The sequence below is a fragment of the Heliconius melpomene genome, chromosome 21 (assembly GCF_056956725.1).
Source record: "Heliconius melpomene rosina isolate 202511_hmr_F chromosome 21, ASM5695672v1, whole genome shotgun sequence".
Taxonomy (NCBI): domain Eukaryota; kingdom Metazoa; phylum Arthropoda; class Insecta; order Lepidoptera; family Nymphalidae; genus Heliconius; species Heliconius melpomene.
In genome coordinates, this window is record NC_140409.1 from 4,056,535 (window position 1) to 4,082,411 (window position 25,877).

Below are 25,877 nucleotides of genomic sequence, written 5' to 3' on the forward strand. Positions count from 1 at the left end.
GGTGAATGGTGAAAGAGCTGCATTCTCGCGCAGCACGCAATTCCGTTTTGTTCATCTTCCTTATCTTCCTCAATACCATCTCGCTTATAAGAAATTTAATTATTCTGGTAATATGTTTAAACTATGTCTATAATTTTACATATAAATCAAATATAAATACGCCGCCCGATCTACATTCTCCTGCCCTTCTGGTTATTTATTTCGATTAATGACGAATTAAATATTATTATTTAATTAGTTAAATATTATCATGTTTCTTATTTCTGTAGCAGACATATTTTGTATAACTTGATTAATTATGTCAATAAAACAACGAAGGCATATGTCAATGGAGAATTTAAAAAAAAAACGTAAATATTTAATTATAATCACAACAATTTATTAAGGAACCTTGTCTGATTGTTAACTGGCCGTGGCTTAGCTGGTTACGTAAAGTATACAGGTTTGTCGTACGCTTTAGGTGAACGGCGGTGCCTTAACTAGTGGTACAGATCTAGGCCAAAAAATGACCGCATGTAGCAAATCCACTTTCGCCGTCTTCGCCACATACTAACCCTATTAAGAATCTTTACTTCACTTAACTTACTTAAATATTACGTAACTGACAATGGCAATGTCAGAGTAAGTTTTAGTTATGTTGAATTCGGGAACATGTAAGGAGAAAGGAAGTGTATTATTGAGGTCGGCGAGTGCTAACACTAGGTTCCCATGTGTCCTCTGCCTACCCTGCTATGTGCGTGATAATATATTTTCACGCACATAGCAGGGTAGGCAGAGGACACATGGGAACCTACTGTTAAGATACTGTCGGTGACATAAAGTATTTAATATTCATATTTATCCGCTCTGGTGTCGAGGTAAAGCGCGGCATTGTGTTCCGCCACTCAATAAACAATGCCTACGGAATTCGGTGAAAAATGAAGAACGGAGTGACCTAACACTAGGATCCCTCTGCCTTCTGTATCCTGTATGTGTATCCTGTATTCTGTATCCTGTGTGTGTACTGTGAATTAAGTGCATATAAAACACAGGTAGAGCCAATTGTACAACTTTTGATGAATTTATATTTGCGCAACGCGAAAAACAAACCACAAATACTGACTAAATTGATTGTTTTATATAACACGAACCAAATTGTATTATTTCGAACGAATGTAAGTGCATATTTGGCTAACTTCCAATATGTCATCAACAATCGTCAATCATTATTCTTTGTTCGGAGTTCATTTGCATCGGTACGCTATTTTCCTTGTTCAAGTACATGTGTATAGGTTTATTTGATAATTTAATTAAACGCTGTGGTGTCGAGGCAGAAACGTGGCGTTGGGTGCTGCTCAACACGCCTCCAGAAACCGACGGAAAATGGGATACGCAGTGTTTTAACACTAGACTCCCTCTGCCCACAATCCTGGGTGCGGGATACAGCGTGAAGCTGAAAAAAATATCACCGCGCCCCCCTTTGCCTCGACACCAGTACAAAGAAATGAAAATACACATTTAAATGAGTATTTCATTTCTTCAAGTGGGGATCGAACCCACAAACTTTACAGTCACACTTTGTGCTCCTGCGACACAATTGGCCTCCAAATGGCCTTGTGTTTTCAAAATGTAAAAAAAAACCATAAAATGTTATTAGATATTTAGTTTACAGCGGGGCCATGACCGTTCAAACACCCTAAAATTAAAGGTAAATTACACAAAAATATACTGCAAAGGGTATTCAATAATTTATTGTATTCCACGCAACCCACGCAAGTGAAACTGACCATTACTCGCCCGTAGGATCGCGTCATGCTATTGTATACGTCTTATTGCACAAGACTTACGACTGGTATACGACCCAACAAATAATATCAAATTTGGAACAGAACCAAGATTTTAGTTCTCTCAAGTTAAGCATATAGCAGGGTACCCAGAGGGAACCTAGTGTTGACATAGTGTTAACATAACCAAAGCCGCACTTTTCCCTTCGCACCAGAGCGAAGAAATGAAAATAATAATAAATAATAAGTCATTAATATTGATTCGAACTCACAACGGTCGCGTTACAGTCACATTTCTGCAATGATTTTCGTTATAAGAGTTTTATAGTGTTATCAAATCTTGGCAAAGATCTATCAGCTATACCTGATAAGAATCAAGTATACTATTTTCTACCCTCGCTTGCACGCAATTACTAGTACCTACTTCTAATCTTTTTAATCAGAAAGTAATTTCTAGTATAAATGTTGAACATTTCATAGAAAAAATAATGAAACCAAAACGGTCCCTCTGTTTGCTTTTCCCTTTTTATAAGAATCTATAATATCATTGTAGAGAGTGTAGAAATGAAGAGGACAATAATATTTAGAAACGTTTAAAAAAAATTACTAAAGCGGACATCGAACCCGCGTTTTTTGGAAACTCTCTAAGAGCTCGTCACCTATAAGCCATCCGTCGTTATCGATTTAATTCTTATACTCTTGTTACATGTAATTTTTTTATTTAATTATTTAGTAAACCATGTATTAACAATTATTTAATTATGCTAAGGATTTACATATTTTTTTATATTATATTTATAAAAATATAAATTAAATTATTAACGTAATATATCTTTAAAACAAACTAAAAGTCAAAGCTCAGATTGTATAACCACAATAAATTAAAACGGAGGCAAATTACAATCTACAGTAGGCACTTCTTCCAACAGTTTTCAGGTCAGAGGTTTTAGATGATAAAATGGATTAGAGATTATTACTAAGAAACTTTTGTTAGAGGAAAAAGTAAATGTGTATTTATTAAAATTATATTATTTTTGTATAAAAATCACAAAACAGATACGTCTGTCTAATAAATTTCAATTCAGTAGTCCTAATAGTTTTGGAACAAATGACTGTGACATACGGACGGACAGACACGACGAATTTATAAGAGTACGGTTTTAGCCATTCCGCTACGAAGCCCTAAAAATATAATATATAATTTTACTAAATTTAGCCAATTGACGTTTTATTTCCAAAACCAAAAAAAAAAATGTTTTAATTCGTTTGTAAAATATTAAATTAACCTAGCGTGGCCTAGCCTAGCCTGGCCTAGACTGGTCTCATTTAAGTCGGTTGCTATGAAGACACAACCACTGAACTCATTACTTAACGTTAGCTCCACATTGATCACTTATATATCATCAATAACAATCTTGAAACTCTACCGTCGAATGTTACGTAATACGTACTCATTTACGAACATAGGTAGATATATGAGGTAGCGAATGTGAATAATACCTCTAAGATTTCTGTACACTTTCTGTACAGTGATATAGTGGGACTGGTTCTATTTAAGTAAGCTTATTTTTATGGTAATTTGAATTATTTTGTTTACCTCGCCCTGGTACAACACGGCGTTAAGCTTCGCCGAATGTTTCAATAGTTATACGGAAAGTCTAAAAAGAAACTAGTCTCCCAAGAATAAAAAACGTGAAACTATCTGTGTATTTTGTTTAACTTCTAAGTTAAGATAGAAAAAATTAAACATACATATTTCTCAGTATACTAAAATAATATACACAATTTTAAATTGCATTCGAGTGGACCGTCCGAGCACCTCGCCTGTTTTAGATTTGAATTCCCTTTCACTTACATCATCTAAATAAGCGCAACTAACATAACGATTGCTTCGATAAACCTCTTATGTGTTAATGGACGCAAAATCTTCAAAAACAATAATGATCTATGGATCAATTTAGTTAGATCTATATAAGGCATTTAATTTATTTATTGCGTAACAATAATTATTTTAAGCAATTTGAGGTAGATTGCGACGTTGTGCTGTATGATATTTGAGTCTTGTACTTCCTTATTGATACTTCTATATTAGAATTAACTAATATTGTATAGATTCTGTATTAACATTGTACAGTTGTGATTTTGTGATATATATATATACAGGGTGTCCCAGGAGTCAACGATAAAATGAAACCAGGTGATAGACCAAGTCGTGACAGTTATGAGAAAAATATAAAAAAAAATCTTTGCCATGTATTTTTCATATTATATTGATTTTAAAAAATATCGGAAAAACCGACACCCTGTGATGGTTTTTCAAGTCCCAGGACATTCATTTTTTTTCTGTAATGTAATCATGAGTAACCTTTCTGTGAGTTACAGTTTAAGATTTAAACATATACATAAACGTTCAGCTTTTTGGTATCTTTTCCGATACCGATACCGATTTCCGATACCGATATCATATAGGAATGAATTATGACTCCTATAGACGAAAGGTGGTGAAAAATTACGGTACTAAACAGATTGTCTGAAGTTCTTAAAAAAAAATCTTATTTTGTGCAACTAAGTATAGGAATCCAAAGGATGATAGTAGATTCAAATTCATTATGGGAGAATATTTGCACCATACAATATAGATTGAGTATTACCACTTGGGACTGTCGTAATAGAAATTGGATAAGACGGATCTAGTAGAGATTTATCACTACTCTCTGACTACTCTGCAAAAATGTGGGAGATTCACAGGAAACATAAATTAATAACATAGATTGTACCATTGATTTTGAAAAGAGCAACTGTTGAGTTTCTTGCCGGCTCTTCTCAGCAGAACTGCCTTCCGAATCGGTGGTAGCTTTTATTCATATGTTCATTCGACGATTCAAAAGTGCTTATAATAATTGCCTATTTGAATAAAGAATAATTTGAATTTGAATTTATACAAAATGAGAGAACTGGAAAAAATATATAAAATACTATATGTCTGCGTGGACTCTAAGACGTAAATGGAAAATTCCAGCTTTAACCGTTTCTGTAGAAATTTTATGCCGAACAGAAATCGTCGCTCCAAATACGCGTAAAGTGAAAAATGTAGCGTCAAATCCCTACATCAATTGTTTTGCTCAACAATCCACGTCTATTACGTTAGCTAATAAACATCTGAATCTTTCTCATTCCGTTTTTACGCGGGTTTCGGCTGTAATTTATGACTTATTTGTGCGTAACTTGATGGTTCGTCTAGATTCTAGAACGTTATATAATTTTCTTTATTTTTCATGTAACAGGGTAGGCAGAGGGTACCTAGTGTTAAAATACTCCGTGCCCCACTTTCCGCTGAGTATTCGAAGCATTGCATGCTCAAAGGTGGAACTCTACGCTTTGCTACCAGACCGATGAAATGAAAATATTAAAAAATAATAATTTATTCCCCCGAGTGGGAATCGTACCCGTAACCACAACCATTGTGTTTATAATCTACGTAGGCCTTCCACTGCACCACGATGACCTGATACTAATACTGGTTTATTAAAAATGACAATTTTCACTAATAATGAGGTCAAGCGCTTGTCGTTTGTACTTATTGACGTCAGGAAACGAATGGACAGAAACGGAAATGTAAACGTATACGAGGAGAAAGGGTAATAAGAATATATGTATGTATGTATATGTTCGAATTAAAGTTACAATTATGTAAAATTTTTATGTTCTTTATAACATTTTGGACAAAAGTGGGATTCTATCGCCAAAAGCGGGATGTAGAAAAAATAGAAATATCAGTAGTTTTAATACATATCCATTAATTGTGTGATAGATCTCGATGTAAAATATTTTTTTTATGGAAAAACGTCACTATACTTTTAACAATAACTGTTGGGTTTACTCCGTACCTAGACCTAGACAGTTAAGTCTTTGAAGTCTATATCTCTCGGAAGTTTATCACAGTGCGTGTAATAATCCATGGAAAGCAGGACCATGTCTGTCCCACTCGAAACACATATTTTAAGCACTAAAAATGGGGATGTTTGGTAAAAATAAATGAATGGATAAAAAAGACTTGTTTTTGCTTATATTTATAAGATCGTTCCTTATTTGGTTAAAGAAAAAAAAATACAGTCGAATTGATAACCTCCTTTTCTTACAGAAGTCGGTTAAAAATAAGGCACCTTGGAATCGAATCCACAACTATTAGAAGCAAAACACCACAAGGTAGCATCAAAAAAGACGAGGGGAAATCTAAATTTCTCTATAATTTCATTGTTAACCACTAAACTATCTTTATATGATATATTTTAAAATATAGAAAGAAATAAGACTATCACTTAATTTTCTATCGAAATCCCTTATCAAAAATGTACCTAATACTTGCTGAACGCAATAACTCTATCCAAAGCTACCTACAGGATACCTACAGGAAACCTACAGGATACCTACAGGATACCTACAGGAAACCTACAGGATACATACAAGATACCTACAGGATACCTATAGTAGTCTAAGTTACCTTAACTCAACTGTTGCGCATCGTGCAGGTGAACGTTGCAATATAATGTTATTTGGTGGCATAATACCTAAGAATAACATTATTGCCGCTCTGATAAAAACAACTCACTCAACGTTTTAGCGTTCGAATTTCTTTAATCCTTATCTTTTATAGATATGTATGTAGGTCGAAAATATTATGTTAATTATATTATACCAGTGTATTATATTTACAACGCGGTAATATTTACACAGCTATAAATTGTGAGGTAAATTTTATACATTAATTTTATCCTGTGAAAAAAAAAAGAGCTTCACGCAGATAGGCAGAGGGAAACCTGTGTTAAGACACTACGTTACCCACTTTCTGCCGAATTCTGGAGGCATTGCGTGTTGCAGAAGTCAACGCCGCGCTTTGCTTTGACACCAGAGGGAAGATATGGAAATATAAACGTAAATAAATATTTAACTTTCTCTAGTGGGGATCGAACCCACAACCATATATGTATATTTTATAAGGAAGTTTTATAAACAACTAGCGGACGCGCGCAGCTTCGCTAGCTTATTTGGAGGTGAATTCTAATAAACCATGAAACACGTGTTCAATGAAATATTTTTAAGTCTAAATTTCAAATTTTATAAAAATCGGTGGCGATTTAAAGATTTTTCCATACAAACTTTCAACCCCTTATTTGCACCCCTAGGGGATGAATTAAAATGAACCACGAAATATGTGGTGAATTAAATACTTTTTAGAATCTACATTTCCAATTTTATAAAAATTGGTGCCGATTTAAAAAAAATCTAAACAAACTTTCAACCCCTTATTTGCACCCTTGAGGGGAGAATTCTAGAAAACCATGAAACACGTGTTCAATTAAATACTTTTAAGAATATAAATTTTAAATTTCATAAAAATCGGTACCTATTTAAAGTTTTTTCCATACAAACTTACAACCCCTATTTCTTTAAAATTCAGTTCTAGTTAAAATTCAAAATCCCTTCTTAGTGGATGTCCAGATTACGAAAGCAAACATCTGTCCAAATTTAACGTTTCTACGCACAGCGGTTACGGCAATGCGTGCGTCTTACCTCAGTCAGTGAGGACAATTCCTTTTCTATATATATATATATATATATATATATATATATATATATAGTACCTATGATAAGCGCCAAAGTTTTCGCAATAAAATATGACGAAACAATCGAATTGATACAATATCTATAGACATTTTCGTATTACCGATTAGGTTCAACCTTTCGGAAACATTTTGTAATCATACGTTCACTTAAGCACTAACTTTATACTTGTCGTTCATATTCTCTTTTGTCGCTCTATGAAAAGGCTTGGAATAAATCAAATGTGTTTTATAAGAAACCCTATTTCTTATTATTACCAAGAAAAAATCTTAATTTCAAACCAGTCTATTCATATTTGGTATAATTTTTTTTTTCCCAAAAAATTGAAAATGGTTATAGATACTGGCTTGTGATTTGAAGTCTGTAATAATTAAATCCGGTCTCCTACGTGTATCTTTTTTATCGATAGATGGATTTCTATTTCTAATATTTAAACAAAAAATTAATAATATATACTTTCAAGTTAGAAAGTATTCATTCAGTCTTAACTATTTATTGGGTTATTAATCCTCAAAATTTCATCTTTGCTAAAATGACGTAGGTCTGGGGGCCCTGGGATCTCAGACTAAATGCTTTGACGCCCTGAAATTTTGACGTCATCCAAATACACATATAATTTACAAAATCATTACCAATATCCTGAGAAATGACTGCAAGCGATCGTTAAAATTTCAGTTTCCATTCATAATGTCATTGAACATTAATTGCATACTTTATATATTATTATTGTTTTCAACAGCATTCTTGTCACTATCTTACGCAACCATGAGATAAAATAAACATTTAGATAATTATTTATTTTTTGTTTTTTTTTTATTTTTTTACTGTATTTTAAGTGTAATGTATTTTTTATTGGTCACGCTTCCTCTCGTAACAAAGTAGATATTTTTCTATTTCGCATTTAGTAGTGTGTAGCCGGAGGGAACCTAGTTTTAAGACACTCCGTTCTCCACTTTCCGCTGAAATCTCGAGGCAATGAGTATTGAATGGCAGAACTCACGACGGCCTGAAGACATTACCACATTTAAGTAAAACTTATGTCATAAAAGATATTATTTAAAAATATATGTTTATGATGCAAAATAAATTTTAGATTATATAGCAACAGAAGTTGTATATATATATATATATATATATATATACTAGCGGCCCGCTCGAGGTTTCACCTGCGTGAACTATGTTATTATTAATTTGTAGTAACGAAGTTTCATACAAACTTTCGACCCCAAAAACAACCCCTTAGAAGTTGAATATTACAAATTCCCGTCTCAGCGAACACCTACGTCCTATAAATAACTCCTATGCAACATTTAAGATTCCTAGCACATGTAGTTTCTGAGATTTCGTGATGAGTGAGTGACCTTTCGATTTTATATATATAGAAGACTAGCGGCCCGCTCGCGGTTTCACCCGCGTGAACTATGTTATTATTAATTTCTGTCTCCATGACTACGTCCTAGTGACGTCTATGCAAAATTTGACACTCCTAGCATTTGTAGTAACGAAGTTTCATACAATTTTTCAACCCCTATTTCTTCCCCTTAGGAGTCGAATATTGCAAATTCCTGTCTTAGCGAGCACCTACGTCCTATAAATAACTCCTATGCAAAATTTGAGATTCCTAGCACATGTAGTTTCTGAGATTTCGTGATGAGTGAGTGACCTTTTGATTTTATATATATAGATGTATATAAATCCCATATATTACGCAGCTTAAACGGTTAAAGCCGCGGGCGGGCTGCTAGTAAATAAATAACAAACATATTTTAGGTTTATATATATTTATTCTTATATATATAATTTACACTAGAGAAAACAGAAAGAGCAATATTAAGATCCTCGTTGGCGCATACTAGTCTATTATACTATAGCCTCGGGGTGAGACAAGCTCATAGTTGGAAGCTTCATACTATACATGATTCATCTTATTGTATTGTTTAATGAAATATTTATTAAATTAAATCATACAAATACTATTATTATTTTATACTTTTTTTTGTACACTTCGCAGAGTAGGCTTAGGGAACCTGGGAACCTAGTGCTAAGATACTCCGTTCTTATTAAGACATTTGCGTTCCTCACTTTCTGCGGAATTGTGGGTGTATTATTTATTGAAGGGCGGAACTCAACCTCGCGCCTTGCCTGGTTACCTGGTAGGGAAATCCTGTACAAATTTTATTTCTTTCCAAAATATTCGTATATATAAGATTTCATTCTTATTGCAACAAATCTATACAATTTTTGGTTATATAATACCTATTTAAACCTATTGCAATAAACGTCTATGGTAGGCATGGGCGTTATCGTTTTTTTTCGATAACGGTTATGAAACCGATATATGGTTTTCATAACGATATCAAAAACGGTTTTCAGATATCGATATTGATAATACAGTTTACATACGTTAAATCATTTTTAACGAAATAAAATGAAGGCAAATTGACATTAAATAGGGATGAGTTCGATATATCAAAACGTAACTTAAAACCGATATGTTAAGGAAAACATAACGTATCGATATTTGTTTTTAGAAAACCGTTTTTACAGAAACTTAAAACTCAACATAGCTGTGATCTGAACAAAACCGTAATAACGCAAAACTTTTGAAACGTCAAACGGTTTTATATTAAAACTAACTTCCTCTCTTTCTAACTAACTTATTCCGAACGGGCGTAAATGAGATAAGGCGAATATCTGATAAACTGATATTCGTTACCTCTCTTTCTATCCGTATATTCTTCACGGGTGTAAAAGAAATGAAGCGGATACCCGATAACTAACTAACTAACAGATTCATGTTTCGGCGGTTTTCTTACATTACATCTACAAGTTATTATTTCGTCGTTATGAAATCGAACTTCTAAGTAAACGAATAAGGTTGAAATTTGGATATGATTTTGTATTTTAATATTATTTCAATTTAATTACTAAATATTGTTTTTTTACATTTGATTATAGTTTTTATTTATATGTAATACTAATTATATATATTTATTATGATATTATAATGTTATAATTATGATTTTGCGTTTATTGACAATTCGAAAAAAAAACGATATCTGAAAACCGTTTTTGATATCGATACGAAAACCATATATCGGTTTCATAACCGTTAACGGAAAAAAACGATAACGCCCATCTCTAACATTAAACGCTGGTTGCGTTTTTTAAAAGTATTATGAATATATGTTGATTTACATACAGCCAGGTTATCAGCATTGTCTTTTTTATCAAAATGGGTCCATATCTCACGCACTTTACGCGACATTTTTAAGAAAAAAATTATGTCTATATACACTAATATATTTAAGCTATACACTAACACTAATTAACTTTAAACTATATAGAAATTGTTGTTAAAAAAAGTATATACACACACTGAAATGCACAATTTTTAAGGAAACCTCGTCCGCAATACGTCAAAGGACTAAATACAATACTAAACTATTTCTAAAATATTAAAAATTTGAAAATAAATTTCAAATAAGCATTTGTCACTTAAAAACAAACGTTTAGAATTTAAAAGTCGAATCCACTCAAGTGTGAAAATAATATGAATATTTTAACCAAATTTAAACCTTATTCCTATTATATAGAAGTTCTTTTTTGTAACGTAAAGTTATAATATCTTAAAGATGCAAGTTATCGGATATTCGCTTCATTTCTTTTACACTCGTGAGAAACATATAGTTAGAAAGAGAGGTAGTTACTTAGTTCGTGTTATGCGAAGTTTTCGTTTTTACGTTTTCGTTGCGATAGCTGCTGTGTGTGATTTTAAGTTTTAATACGCATCTGATACTTTCGATAAGTTTCTATGACAACGGTTTTTTAGAAACAGATATCGATATGGTATGGTTTCTGCATCGTATCGGTTACAAGTTACGTTTTGTTATATCGAACTCATCCCTAGTCTATGGCGTTCACTCTTAGAACGTTAACTTCGATATTTAATAATTTAATTTTAAGGCATTTCTAAAAAAATCATTAAATTCATATTAAAACAAAATTATTATTTTCTGACTGCCTATCCCGCATGAAACGAGATTTGCGTGAAGATAAAATGTTAATAATAGTACACATAATCTTCTTGTTTATTGTCCTTTTGTTTAAATTTTATATAATATATAAAATAAAAAAAAAATTGCAAACAAATTCACAGCTGAATTTTATCTTATACTTCACTTTTTAAAATAAAAATTTTAATTCCATTTTAAATTGAGTAATATTGAGAACGACCTTATAAGTAACAATTAGAATACTATCCGTCATTATATAAAAATCAATTTCCCAAGAGCAACAGTTGCTACTTTCGATAAGCCTTTGCCCATGCGGTGAAGGTTAATATTATTAAAGCTTAAATCTTAAAAAACTGGTTAAGCGCGAGTCGGACTCGCCCACCGAGGGTTCCGTACCAATTTCAGGGTTGTAGGGTTAACAGTAGGGATGAGTTCGATATAACAAAACGTAACTTGTAACCGATACGATGCAGAAACCATACCATATCGATATCTGTTTCTAAAAAACCGTTGTCATAGAAACTTATCGAAAGTATCAGATGCGTATTAAAACTTAAAATCACACACAGCAGCTATCGCAACGAAAACGTAAAAACGAAAACTTCGCATAACACGAACTAAGTAACTACCTCTCTTTCTAACTATATGTTTCTCACGAGTGTAAAAGAAATGAAGCGAATATCCGATAACTTGCATCTTTAAGATATTATAACTTTACGTTACAAAAAAGAACTTCTATATAATGGGAATAAGGTTGAAATTTGGTTAAAATATTCATATTATTTTCACACTTGAGTGGATTCGACTTTTAAATTCTAAACGTTTGTTTTTAAGTGACAAATGCTTATTTGAAATTTATTTTCAAATTTTTAATATTTTAGAAATAGTTTAGTATTGTATTTAGTCCTTTGACGTATTGCGGACGAGGTTTCCTTAAAAATTGTGCATTTCAGTGTGTGTATATACTTTTTTTAACAACAATTTCTATATAGTTTAAAGTTAATTAGTGTTAGTGTATAGCTTAAATATATTAGTGTATATAGACATAATTTTTTTCTTAAAAATGTCGCGTAAAGTGCGTGAGATATGGACCCATTTTGATAAAAAAGACAATGCTGATAACCTGGCTGTATGTAAATCAACATATATTCATAATACTTTTAAAAAACGCAACCAGCGTTTAATGTTAGAGATGGGCGTTATCGTTTTTTTCCGTTAACGGTTATGAAACCGATATATGGTTTTCGTATCGATATCAAAAACGGTTTTCAGATATCGTTTTTTTTTCGAATTGTCAATAAACGCAAAATCATAATTATAACATTATAATATCATAATAAATATATATAATTAGTATTACATATAAATAAAAACTATAATCAAATGTAAAAAAACAATATTTAGTAATTAAATTGAAATAATATTAAAATACAAAATCATATCCAAATTTCAACCTTATTCGTTTACTTAGAAGTTCGATTTCATAACGACGAAATAATAACTTGTAGATGTAATGTAAGAAAACCGCCGAAACATGAATCTGTTAGTTAGTTAGTTATCGGGTATCCGCTTCATTTCTTTTACACCCGTGAAGAATATACGGATAGAAAGAGAGGTAACGAATATCAGTTTATCAGATATTCGCCTTATCTCATTTACGCCCGTTCGGAATAAGTTAGTTAGAAAGAGAGGAAGTTAGTTTTAATATAAAACCGTTTGACGTTTCAAAAGTTTTGCGTTATTACGGTTTTGTTCAGATCACAGCTATGTTGAGTTTTAAGTTTCTGTAAAAACGGTTTTCTAAAAACAAATATCGATACGTTATGTTTTCCTTAACATATCGGTTTTAAGTTACGTTTTGATATATCGAACTCATCCCTATTTAATGTCAATTTGCCTTCATTTTATTTCGTTAAAAATGATTTAACGTATGTAAACTGTATTATCAATATCGATATCTGAAAACCGTTTTTGATATCGTTATGAAAACCATATATCGGTTTCATAACCGTTATCGAAAAAAAACGATAACGCCCATGCCTAGTTAACAGAGTTGACAAAATTAAGTTTGCATATGCACTCATTTTGTTCAATGTTCACTTTTCGAATATTTTCCTTTATTTATTTTATTAGTTAGGTAAGAAGTACTCCATAGGTTTTTAATACACGGCGAAATTAATAGAAAATGTAGCAAAATCAACGCATAGATGCTTGTATCTTGCGTTGACTTAGATGCTTGATTTCTTTCTGTGCTTCAAGGGACCATAGACTTAAATATATAATACTAGCGGACGCGCGCAGCTTCGCTTCCGTAATTAGGGGTGAATTCTAATAAACCACGAAACATGTGTTCAATGAAATATTTTTAAGAGTCTAAATTTAACATTTTACAATAATCGGTGGCGTTTTAAAGATTTTTCCATACAAACTTTCAACCCCTTATTTGCACCCTTAGGGGAAGAATTCTAGAAAACCATGAAACATGTGTTCAATTAAATACTTTTAAGAGTCTGAATTTAAAATTTTATAAAAATTGGTGCAGATTTAAAAAAAAATCTATACAAACTTTCAACCCCTTATTTGCACCCTTAGGGGGAGAATTCTAGAAAACGATGAAACACGTATTCAATTAAATACTTTTAAAAATCTAAATTTCAAATTTTATAAAAATCGGTGCCGGTTTAATTTTTTTTCCATACAAACTTTGCACCCCTATTTCACCCCTTTAGGGTAAAAATTTTTCAAAATCCCTTCTTAGTGGATGTCCAGATTACAAAAGTAAACAATTGTCCAAATTTCACGTTTCTATCATCAGCAGTTACAGCTGTGCGTGCGTCTTACCTCAGTCAGTGAGGACAAGTCCTTTTATATATATAGATTAATTTTAGCTTGATACCTCCACGCAGTCTCGAGATAGAAGGCCTTGTCAGACGGACAGACAAACAAAAAGTAATCCTATACGGGTTCCGTTTTTACCTTCTGAGGTACGGAACCCTAAAAATGGGCTGTTCAGTCGTTACCAAAATAAGAAAGGACTTTTGAAGGCTGCTAATCGCGATTTGTAATACATATTAACAAATATGATATTGTTTACTTTCACATTAGCACTAAACGACGCTAAATGGTGCTAAATATTTATTATAACCCTGACAGTTTGTGTGGTCTTACCTTTTCAGGGCCAAACTACTTAAGCTCAATAAATAGTAGTATTTTACACTCGAAATGAAATAAATTTAGTATATATGACTAAAATGCCGTATAGGATGGCGAAAGACTCATACGACTTCATTAATTTTCTATGAAAATACTACATTTACATAGTTTAAATACAAAAGAATGCTTTAAGCTGTATTCCGTTACAGGGAACCTAATGTTAATTCACTCCGTGTGTTGAGTGGCGGAACTCAACGCCGGGCCTCTGCCTCGGTGGCAGAGCGAGGAAATGAAAATATAAATAAATAAATAATAATTCCTTTCCCCGAGTAGGGATGAACCTACAACCATCGCGATGCAGTCACACCCTTGTGCCACTGCGCCACGATGACGCGACGGCCTCAATGTTTCATAAATGCTGCAACTCTAATAGTAAAATAACGTCAAGTTCATATCTCTTCATCAAAATTCAATCAATATCACACTCTATCATTCAATAATGTGGCCATTACTCATGTTATGCTTGGAACTAATGACACATTTGGGGGGAGGTCTGGGGGGGGGGGGTAAAATTGGAAGTCGATATGTGACAAAATTTATAAAGGTTAACTACACATAAGGCCATCGTAGCGCAGTGTATTTGAATGGGATGGTTGTAGGTTCGTTTCCCATTCGGGGCTTGCATTATTTTACATTCCCTGGTCGGCCCAGACAAAGCGGGGCGTTGAGTTTCATCACTCGTCGCGAACGGAGTGTTTTTACACAAATTATTTTGTCAAAAAGAACGAATTTGAAGCTTAAAAGTGCAAATTTGATGTATAAAAGTACAAATTTGAAATTTAAAAGTATGAAATTTTGAAATTTAAAAGTATGATTTGAAACTGCGAATTTTAAATGAAAAGAGTGTTGCGTAAAAGTATCAATTTAGAATCTAAAACCCATACAGTAAGCACTCTTAAGAAATCTTAATTAGAATTTTCAAATAGTAATTAGGAGATACTTTAAGCCTTTCACGTTGACATTAGTTTATAACATTTTTTTTTTGTATTATTTGTAGATACTTATGTACTTACTAATATTTAAATATTCGTTACTAGTATGTTATATTCTATTTTTTTAGCTTCATGCATGTACATAGGGAGAAATTTTTATTAAAGCACTATTTTCTTCCATTTCCAGCCCGAATTGGAGACATATGTAGGACAAAACGCGCCGTATAGGACAAAGCGCGGCTTTAAACTCCGTCACATGTCACGTCAGGGCGAGAAAATGAAATTATTTAATATTACCGAGTGGGGATAAACGTCGCGTTTATTATAACCAGACGATGTTCTGCTGCGCCATGATGGCGTCTGTTTCATAGCAATAGGATATTTAATTCCATTCAATTAATTATTACATTATATTTAGTATCTGGATTATTTACCAAAGTTTATGTTTAATCTTTTTCTACAATAACACTTATTTGAGGCCAGTCGTGGCGCAGAGGCACAAAGTGTGACTGTAAAGCCGTCTGGTTGTGAGTTCGATCCCCACTCGATGAGATGAAATATTTATTTAAATGTATATTTCCATTTCTTCGTGAGATTCCCTCTGCCTATCCTGCTGTGTGCGGGATACAGCGTGAAGCTGACTTATTTCTTAAATCAAATCTAGCATACAAAATTTCGCTCAAAAATAAAATATTTAAACATGAATTAATAGAATTCTGTTGAATTTAGTACATTAAAACATATTTCAACTTCTGCATCATCTAATGAATTTAAGGCCACTAACTCATAATATAGAAGAGATTACCAACTTGCAACTAAGGAACTTGTGGAAGCTACGTTATAAGCAAAGTCCTGTTGAGAATAGCTGCGATCAAACCTCGTAACTTTTAGTGGTAGTTCCAACGACCGTACAATTTTGTAATACGAAAATTCATTTGTAGTACATAATATGATAACTATGTTATATTGCGACCGCTTGACTGTAAGCTCGGAGGTTGTGAGTTCGATTTCCGTTCGGAGAAATCGCTGGCCGACGCGACGGTCAGTACAAAACTACTATAATTACATAATATATTTCTGTATTTTATATATATAATATTTTATAATATTTTTTTTTACTATCACGCGGGAAGCCCCCCCCCCCCCCCCCTCCTCATAGCAGGGTAGGCCGAGTGACTCTAGTGTTAAGACACTTCGTTCCCCACTCTCTGCCGAATTCTGGAGGCATTGCGTGTTGAGGGGCAGAACTCGGCCGCGCTTTGCCTCTACAACAGAGCAGAAGAGCAAGAGCAAGAGCAAGAGCAAGAAATGGAAATATAAACGTAAATTAATATTTCACTTCCTCGAGTGGGGATTGAACCTTATGTCCTTTTCCATAATAAATTACTATATGTAATTGTTACCGACTCAATCACCATTATACCATCATAGTAAATAACCTTTCACAAGTTAACCGATAGGTGAATGTCCGTACCTTTAACCGTAACTTTGAACCTATAAACGATTAACATCAAATCATAAAAATAGCTTCAAAAAAAATCTATAAAATAAAAAAGTTTCATAATGACTTCAATTTTGGGAACTTTTGTAATTACATCGGCCGAGGCCTCCAACGATCGAGCCATTTGTATAACGACGGTGATGTATCGCAATCTACAATTAAAAGTTTAGTTGGTAATTTCTAAATAACTAAAGATGTATTCGGTAATAGGGTTTCTACATAAGCTATAAAATATCAAATCTGTAATTAGAACTATGTATAATATATTTGAAATATATTTAAGATATATTAAATGTAACTTATAATATAATGTTAATTTAATTTAATGGTAATTTATTAGCAGTGTTTTGAATTGTTTTTGGCTATAATTTCACAATAACAACAAATTGACTAAGTTAATGTTTAGAAAAATAATGATACGTCGATTATTTAATAATATATTTCTTCTTAATTAAATAAAATAACCTAGAATCATAAAAATTAATAAAAACTGTATCCCGCACAAGGTTGTTCCCTACTTTATGCCGAATTCTGGAGACATTGCGTGTTGAGTGGCGGAACTCAACCCCGCGCTTTGCCTCGACACAAAGCGAAGAAATGAAAATATAAATTTAAATAAATATTTAATCTTTGATAACGAGGCAAAGCTCGGCGTTGTGTTCCGCCAATCAACACGCAGTGATTTCAGAATTCAGCGGAAAATTGAGAACGGAAACATCTTAATAGGAATGTGTATAACCAGAGTGAAGCTAAGAAAAATACTAAACAATTTAATTTGTCTATAAAAATGAAAAACCAAACAAAATTTGCACATTTCAAAAAATTAACTTTAAATAACACAAAATTATGATCCAATAATATTATACAATATAATATGAATAAATTAATTATAATTATATTGATAAGTCCTCTGACTCTATGTTGCTTAAAAATGTATAATTTAAATATAACTCAATTTAAGTAACAAATTAAGGCCAAACGTCTCTAAAGACTTTATAATGGTGATATTTATTTATGAATACAATTACTTAATGAATACAGAAGACATCTTCTCTAAGCGAGATGAGTTCCACCACTCAAGATGGAGAAAAGTGGTTATATCGTCTGAATATAAACGTGACGGTTGTGGGTTCTATTCCGATTCGGGGTAATGAGCTATTTTTATTTCCTTGCTCTGGTAACTAGACAAACCGCGTCTCACGAAGGAGTGTTAAGACATTTCCTACCCCACTTTCTACTCCAGGTTTCTTCATCTCCCCTACTGCATATCCGGAATGCACATGCGTTTTTTCTTTTGTTTTTATTGTAAGCTCTCACTTCGTGCCATATAAATATATATGCACTACATAACTGTTTTTTTTTGTTATACAACTATCCAAGAAGCTGAAATGATTTTATTTTAAAAAATCATATAAATATAACCTTGTATACCTTTTACAATATTGACCCAAATATCATACATATCATAAAAACCTTTTTGGGTATCTTCCAATATTTCATTAGCGGATGGAACCGCAACCCAACTGCGGTTGCACAGAAGCTACAGATATATGCTGTATAACTTAAAATAATTCTTAATCCAGTTAAGCCGATTGGCTATTTGTATTTTTAGAAAGAACCAGGTCGTCTCTTATTTGATTTTATGGAAGTGAAATTTTAAAATATATTTCTATATTTCATCTTTCAATTTCGTGAGGCCGGTCGTGGCTTTAAATGTGACAGGTTGTGGATTCTATTCCCACTCGACTAAATTAAATATGTTATATTTTCATTTCTTCAGAATTCTAAGGAAAGTGGGGAACAGAGTGTCTTACCACTAAGCTTCCTCTGCCTACCCTCCTACATTCGGTATACAGCTAAACTAAATAAAATAAATAAATAAAAAAACACAATGCTTATCACAAATGAAATGCAAACAAAAATATAATAATAAATGCAAATTTGACGTAATACTTTCACAGGCACTAATAAATTACACGTTAATCCAGCTGTTGTGAAATAAGAGAAGAATAATCTCATGTTGTCATACATTAATTTGTAAATATAATGGCGTCGTTTAATTATACAGTGTCACAAAAATTAAATAAATAACATATAATTTGAATGATTTGAAAGCTTTAAATTTCAGAGACCGTCGCGGCTCAGCGGCACTGTGTCTGACTAAACAAAACGGGTTCAATTCCCAAATGAGCAAATAAATATTTCAATTCCTCACTACCAAAGATTTCACCCAATTTAAGGGATATTCCTATGTCCAAAATCGAGCGGAAATTGAGGAACGGAATGTCTTTTCTTTGTTTTCCTCTGCTATACGGAAAAAGCACCAATCTTCTTTTTTTTGCAATATCATAAACTACTAAAATTTGTTGCAAATTATAAACACTAATCTCTCTTAATTAATCTATATTCGCTGCATAAAAATTCTACATTAATAGGTTTTATCTATAAAATGCACGAAATTAAACTTAATTTATAATATAAACTGCTTAAAAAATCATCAATTGATATAATTAGCATTTTAAATAAGTATGGCCGTGACACAACTTTCGTAATAAAATATTTCTATATACGTAAGTAGATATTGCATTGAAATCTTTAGAGTATAAAAATAACAACAAAATTATTATTTCGATCGTGTGAAGTTATCACATTTAACTTTATTTAATAATTAATATTAATTTTTATTTATTATTAATTTATTAACTTGTAATGATGTAACGTAACAAGTTGTTTTTCGGATTTTGATGTTTCACTCGCTTATTTTACTTTTTTTTCAGCTTCACTCTATATCCCGCACTCAGCAGGGTAGGCAGAGGGAAATTAGTGTTTTAACACTGAATTCCCCATTTTTCCTCCAAATTCTGCAAGCGTTTATTGAATGGCGGAACTGAACGCCGCGCTCTGCCTCGACACCAGAGCGAAGTAATGAAAATATCAAATATTTCATTTCGTCTAATGGGCATCGAACTCATAACCAGTTGCGCTTACAGTCACACACATGTGCCACGACTGGTCTCTACTGGCTGGCATTATTATTATACGAATTAAAGCTAAAGGAAGCTGAAGGTTCATTGAAGATCGTAAAATACCTTTGAGCAAAATAATATTTTACATAATATAATGTATTCAGAAACTATTGAAAAACGAAATATATTTAAATTACAAAAAAAATTGTAAATCTTTGACCCAGGTGATATTCCACAAAGATTATTTTTATCTTTCTAGCCCAGTCTGTGGAGCTAAGTATAGTTTTTCCGCAGTATTCCATATAAACGATACTATAATTACATTTTCTATAAAGTAGATGCTTACTAATATTTTTTTTAAATATAATACTAAGCAATGAAAATAAATAATACTGACCAAAAATATTACAACGTTTTACCTATATTTCTTGTATTAAACGTTTTACCTGTATTAAATTTATAATTCCAATTAATTATTAATAATAAGTGCACGATTTACATAGTGTTGTTGAAGATACAAAAGAACTACAATCAAAATTTAACTATTTTAATAGTAGGCTGGTGTAATTCAAACCGCGCTCTCCGTTCAAGTCAAGGGCTCTCATCTTTCATTTCACTGAGTTATCCGACCTGATCGATATCGACTTACGCTGATGATCGCTGGCCTGGAACGTAATGGCTCTACCGGGTCTCTTTGCTTACGTAACGTTAGCACCTTTAACACAGTGGTTGCTTGTATAATTAAATATATCTAATTGGGTGTTAAATATATTTTCAAATATGAATATTACATAAAATTCTAAAATTAAAGGTTTTATTCATTTTATATGTAAGTTATAGAGGCCAGTCCTGGAACGGGCACAAGTGGGTTCGATTCTCACTTCAGGTTATGAAATATTTAATATACGCTCTGAAAACAAGACAAAACGCGGCGTTGAATCGCCATCCATGCCATGAAAACCATCGTCTCCATTGCTTCCAGAATGCAACCAACCAATTTGGCCAAAAGTGGCCAAAAGTGGGGAACAGAAGTGTCTTAATGGGAACGTCTTGGCACTAGATTCCCAGATTGCCTCTGCCTACTCTGTTATTTGCATGATAGAGCGTGAAGCTATAAAAACTTATTTTATAATAATATCACTGTTTACTGTTCATTCTATTGTTTGTCTAATTTTTGTTGCCATATTTCCTTTTGATTTTTTATCTGTATCCAAATAGATCAGCGAACTTGTTTCTAAATCTAATAATTCTTGTAACTTTATTACTTTTATATCCTGAAACCGTTCTATTGTTGTCTATAATTAGAAATGGATCATCTACCTTATTTCTTAATAACCTGTTTTTAGCAACAAAATAAATTTCTGGAATTTTAAAATTCTTAACACTATCATCGTCTTCAGGGAAAACAATATAAACGACAACGGGTTCATTTCCGATTTTTAAGTTTCTCGGCGCCTGTGCCACAATAATTTTATATTCGTCAAAAGGCTGTTTTATTGTAGGTACTTTAATAAAACTTTTGCCGTCCCACGAGGCAGGTTGACTTAATTCATTAGAAGCTTTTACCGGAATTAGCATTTTCGCAATTTGATTTGTACATCCAGTCCCCAAGTCTAAATCTCGTGGAAATATTGGCTGTGGAAGTATTTCTTTAGCAGGTAAGTCTTTATTTTCCTGTGGAATCTTAACAAACAGTGTTTGTGATTCTATTTTCCTTGCTCCTCTCTTAAAATTTGGTTTTTCTGTGCCAATAACCTTAGAAGTCACTGCTTTAGTATTAACTATTTCTAAAAATACAAATACAGTATAAGCAGCCAGTATTTTCTGAAAGAGAAAAATATATTGGTTTAATTAATTATTTAAGACTTACTTATGTTTTTTTCCATATAAAACTCACGTTTTTTAAGGAGTTTCTAGTCGAAGACATAATTCAAGACTGAGTTGAAGAAAAATAACGTAGAGGTGTCTATCAGGAACTGTTTGTTATGTTTTCAAACATTAAGTATTCACTAAGGATGTTTAATGGCTTCCAACTGGTAAGACAAACACGCTAGTACGAGTATAAACGTTAGGTTGCTGTTGAAAAACAAATATTTCATTATGATATTGAACTGTACAAAGACGTTGTTCTTTTTATTATTTTTTTGTTTATTTTTGTTTTGAACTTCGTACCCAAGTGGCATTTTCTATTGTTTCTATTACTAAAAAAATCCGAAGTATCACAGCGAAGAAATTAAAATCATCATCATCATCATCATCATCATCATCAACAGCCATCTTTTGTCCACTGTTGGACATAGGCCTTCCCCAATTCTCGCCACCACACTCGATCCCCAGCTTTTCGGACCCATCCGCTTCCCGCCAACCTCTTTATGTCGCCCATCTGTCGTAGAGCCGACGGCCGCTGGGGCAGACGTCTCGTAGAATGGAGACCCCGTACAAAACGACCGGTGGGACGACCCCTTGCCAAATTAAAATATTAAAAAAAAAATTATTCATTCACTCGAGTGGAGGAGTGCTGCAAGTTATTTTTTCGTGAAATATTTTTCATTTTATTTTTCACTATCGTTCAGTTTTTGCAGCGGCGGTTATAATTGTTTTTTTATTAAGCTCTTTTTAAATTCCGCGTCAATTTTCATAGCAATAAATATTAAAGATATAGAATATACATAAAGATTTTTATGTTATCGCGACGTAGTTACCCCATCATGCGTATTTTGTGAGCACGATAATACGATAACTGTAGGTTCAATTCCCACTGTTTCCATTTCGTTCCATAACGTTTCCATTTCTTTAAAGAAAATACGACTTTACACATAATGGTGAACCGGGTAAGCTAGGGTTCCTATTTATAAACCACTCTCAAGTCTGAGATCGATCTTATTTTACCGTTTTCAATCATAAATTACATATCTATTTTATTAATAAAAATGACAATATATGAATGGAACATACATATTTAATTTATGAATGAAAACGTCATCTCAAGATCGATCTCAAACTTGAGAGCGATTTATGAATACGGGACTAAATTTGTCTTACTCAACTTTTATACTGACGGCAAGAAATTCGTTTATTTTGCTGCATTTAACAGAATATTTGAGCTTCATCGCGCCAATCAATTGCCGAAATATAATCGCTTGATTGAATCTTCCGATAATAGTAGGATTGGTGTTCGCTAATAAATCAATCCGCTTTTCAATAGCCAAATTAATTCAGCTCTTAAAATCAATACTTTAAATGATTTTAAAAATGGTTTGATTATGGTTTAAATTTTAAAATGGTAATTAATAAGTAGAAAAAATCTTTTAAAGTATTTTTTTATGTATAATATTAACTGAACATTAACTTTAGGAGCCTATTCTACATAAAGAAATAGTGTTTTTTTTTTAAAGAAATAAAGACTATTTTCAATTTTAAAAATTGCATATTTTCAACAGACGTCACAGAAATAATTTAAAAATGATAGATTATGAATGAAAAATAATTAAAAATAATAATTATTAGAAATCATAAGTGGTTAACTTTTTTTTAAATAAATGCATATGGCGTAGGTGTCACTTATCTATATCTATCTTTTACTTGATTTTGTTAATAATATAATTACTTTTATATTTCCAATAAATAAAAATGTTATTAAGTTATTTAATCTTAATAAACCTAGACAAATATTTGTGTTCTTAAATGATTCGAAACTATTTCAATTAAAGAAGAGTATAATTAAAAGCGAAACTTAAACTGTGCTTCACATAATGGATTGTCGTTTTAATAAGACTTTATGTTGGAAGTTTGTTCTTCCAATTAAATCTGAAACTTGTGATAACTAAAGTTTTACTATAAGGTAATGGGTTCGTTTTCTGCAATACTTTTTTTAATAAAATATAAAAATTTCTTCGCTATTTTAATATATTATAAAGGTAGGTTTAATATATTAGATACATGCGAGGAATAATAACAACGACTGTTACTGGCTACAGCGAATGTTTATATTTAAAACATTAATCTTACTTCAACTAGGTTAGGTTAAGTAAAGTATGTCACAAGGTTCCGCTGCTCAACGGAACATATGATTATGTATTCTCTTACTACTGTAGAATAAGGGAAATACGTGCAGATGAAAAATCTTTAATTATTTCCAAAATAATAGCAAAATATTATTTAAATAATGTTAATAGTACGGCCTCAGTAACCTCGGAAATGCTAGAAGGCTTTTAAAATGAGGTCCACGGCAAAAACTTTCTCACATCAAGGGAATAAAACATGTAAGCAGAGTGTATCATGAGCTTTTTTGAGGTACATATGTATCGTACATACCGTCATAAAAATACGTAGGTATAATAAAAAGTAATAATATATTGTTATATATATTATAGAATGTTTAATATAACAGCTTCACGCTGTATCCCGCACACAGCAGGGTAGGCAGAGAGAACCTAGTGTTAAGATACTCCTTTCCCCACTTTCTGCAGAACTCAACGCCGCGTTTTGCCTCGACACTAGACCGAAGAAATGGAAATATAAGCGTAAATAAATATTTCACTTCCTCGAGTGGGGATCGAACCCACAACCGTCGCGTTACCGTCATACCCTTGTGCCGCTGCGCCACAACGGCTTTAAAATATAATATATATATACTATACTAGCGGATGCGCGCAGCTTCGCTTGCTTATTTAGGGGTGAATTCTAATAAACCACGAAACATGTGTTCATTGAAATATTTTTAAGACTCTAAATTTCAAATTTTATAAAAATCGGTGGCGATTTAAAGATTTTTCCATACAAACTTTCAACCCCTTATTATCACCCTTAGGGGGTAAATTCTAAAAAACCGTGAAACACGGGTTCAATTAAATATTTTTAAGAGTCTGAATTTACAATTTTACAAAAATCGGTATAGATTTAATTTTTTTTCCATACAAACTTCCAACCCTTATAACACCCCTTTAGGGTTAAAATTTTTCAAAATTCCTTCTTAGTGGATGTCCAGATTACGTAAGTAAACATCTGTCCAAATTTAACGTTTGTATCATCAGCAGTTACGGCTGTGCGTGCGTCTTACCTCAGTCAGTGAGGACAAGTCCTTTTATATATATAGATTATATGTACTACAAGACAGACTATGATTGAACCCATATCCATATACATATGTTTAGAAATAGATATATCAACAGCGTTCCACCGCTATACTTCAATGAAATTAATTTTAATTAACTAAAATTTTATATAGCCCTATCTTGCCAATTTCCGCCATGCCACTTCACGTTGTTTCGAAGAAAATTGATAGTAATAGAATGCACTCAAGCGATGCTCATAAACAATTATTATTCTATTCTACGAAGAGTCAAGATATCTATAGACAATTGCAATTATTGGGACGATATCATAATAAAATATTTGGAAAATAATTGATAGTTTCTATGTTATATCGAGACTGAATGTACCATTTAGGTATAAAGTTTATTTACATTCGTATTCATATAAGTTTATTTACATTCGGAGGAAAAATTATATTAAAATTGTTTACTTTTTCTTTCTCCAGCACATGTCATCTTTATAATTTATTGCACTAAAGTTTAATAGAAACGAGTCGTAACTAGATATAGAAGTGTTAATGCAACGACAACAAGAGAGAACGGAGCGCCAAACGCTAGTCTCTACATACCTCTTTCGCCTCGTCCACCGTCATCAACCTCTTCATACAAGACCTCCGGGGGGTCCTCATGCTTTTTACATAACCCATTTCCCCCTACCTCTCTTACCGCTCACATTTCTATCATAGATCTTTTTGGCATTCTTTCATCACTCATTCTTTCGACGTGCCCAAACCTTCTGAGCACGTTCTTCTTCATTCTCATCGTGAATGA

The 25,877-nt window shown here is 32.4% G+C and overlaps 2 protein-coding genes across 5 annotated transcripts in view; one reads left to right on the top strand and one right to left on the bottom strand.

The window, feature by feature from the left end:
* The window catches only part of LOC146526897 (frequenin-2), a 147,745-nt gene that overhangs the window by 104,150 nt on the left and 17,718 nt on the right, over positions 1 to 25,877 (top strand). The window lies entirely within an intron of this gene.
* On the bottom strand, positions 21,214 to 21,940 carry LOC146526901 (uncharacterized). Its single transcript, XM_085206009.1, has 2 exons — positions 21,911 to 21,940; positions 21,214 to 21,837 (listed from the first exon to the last, which is right to left on the bottom strand). The coding sequence occupies exons 1-2, from the start codon at positions 21,938 to 21,940 to the stop codon at positions 21,214 to 21,216; spliced, it is 654 nt and encodes a 217-aa protein (XP_085062135.1).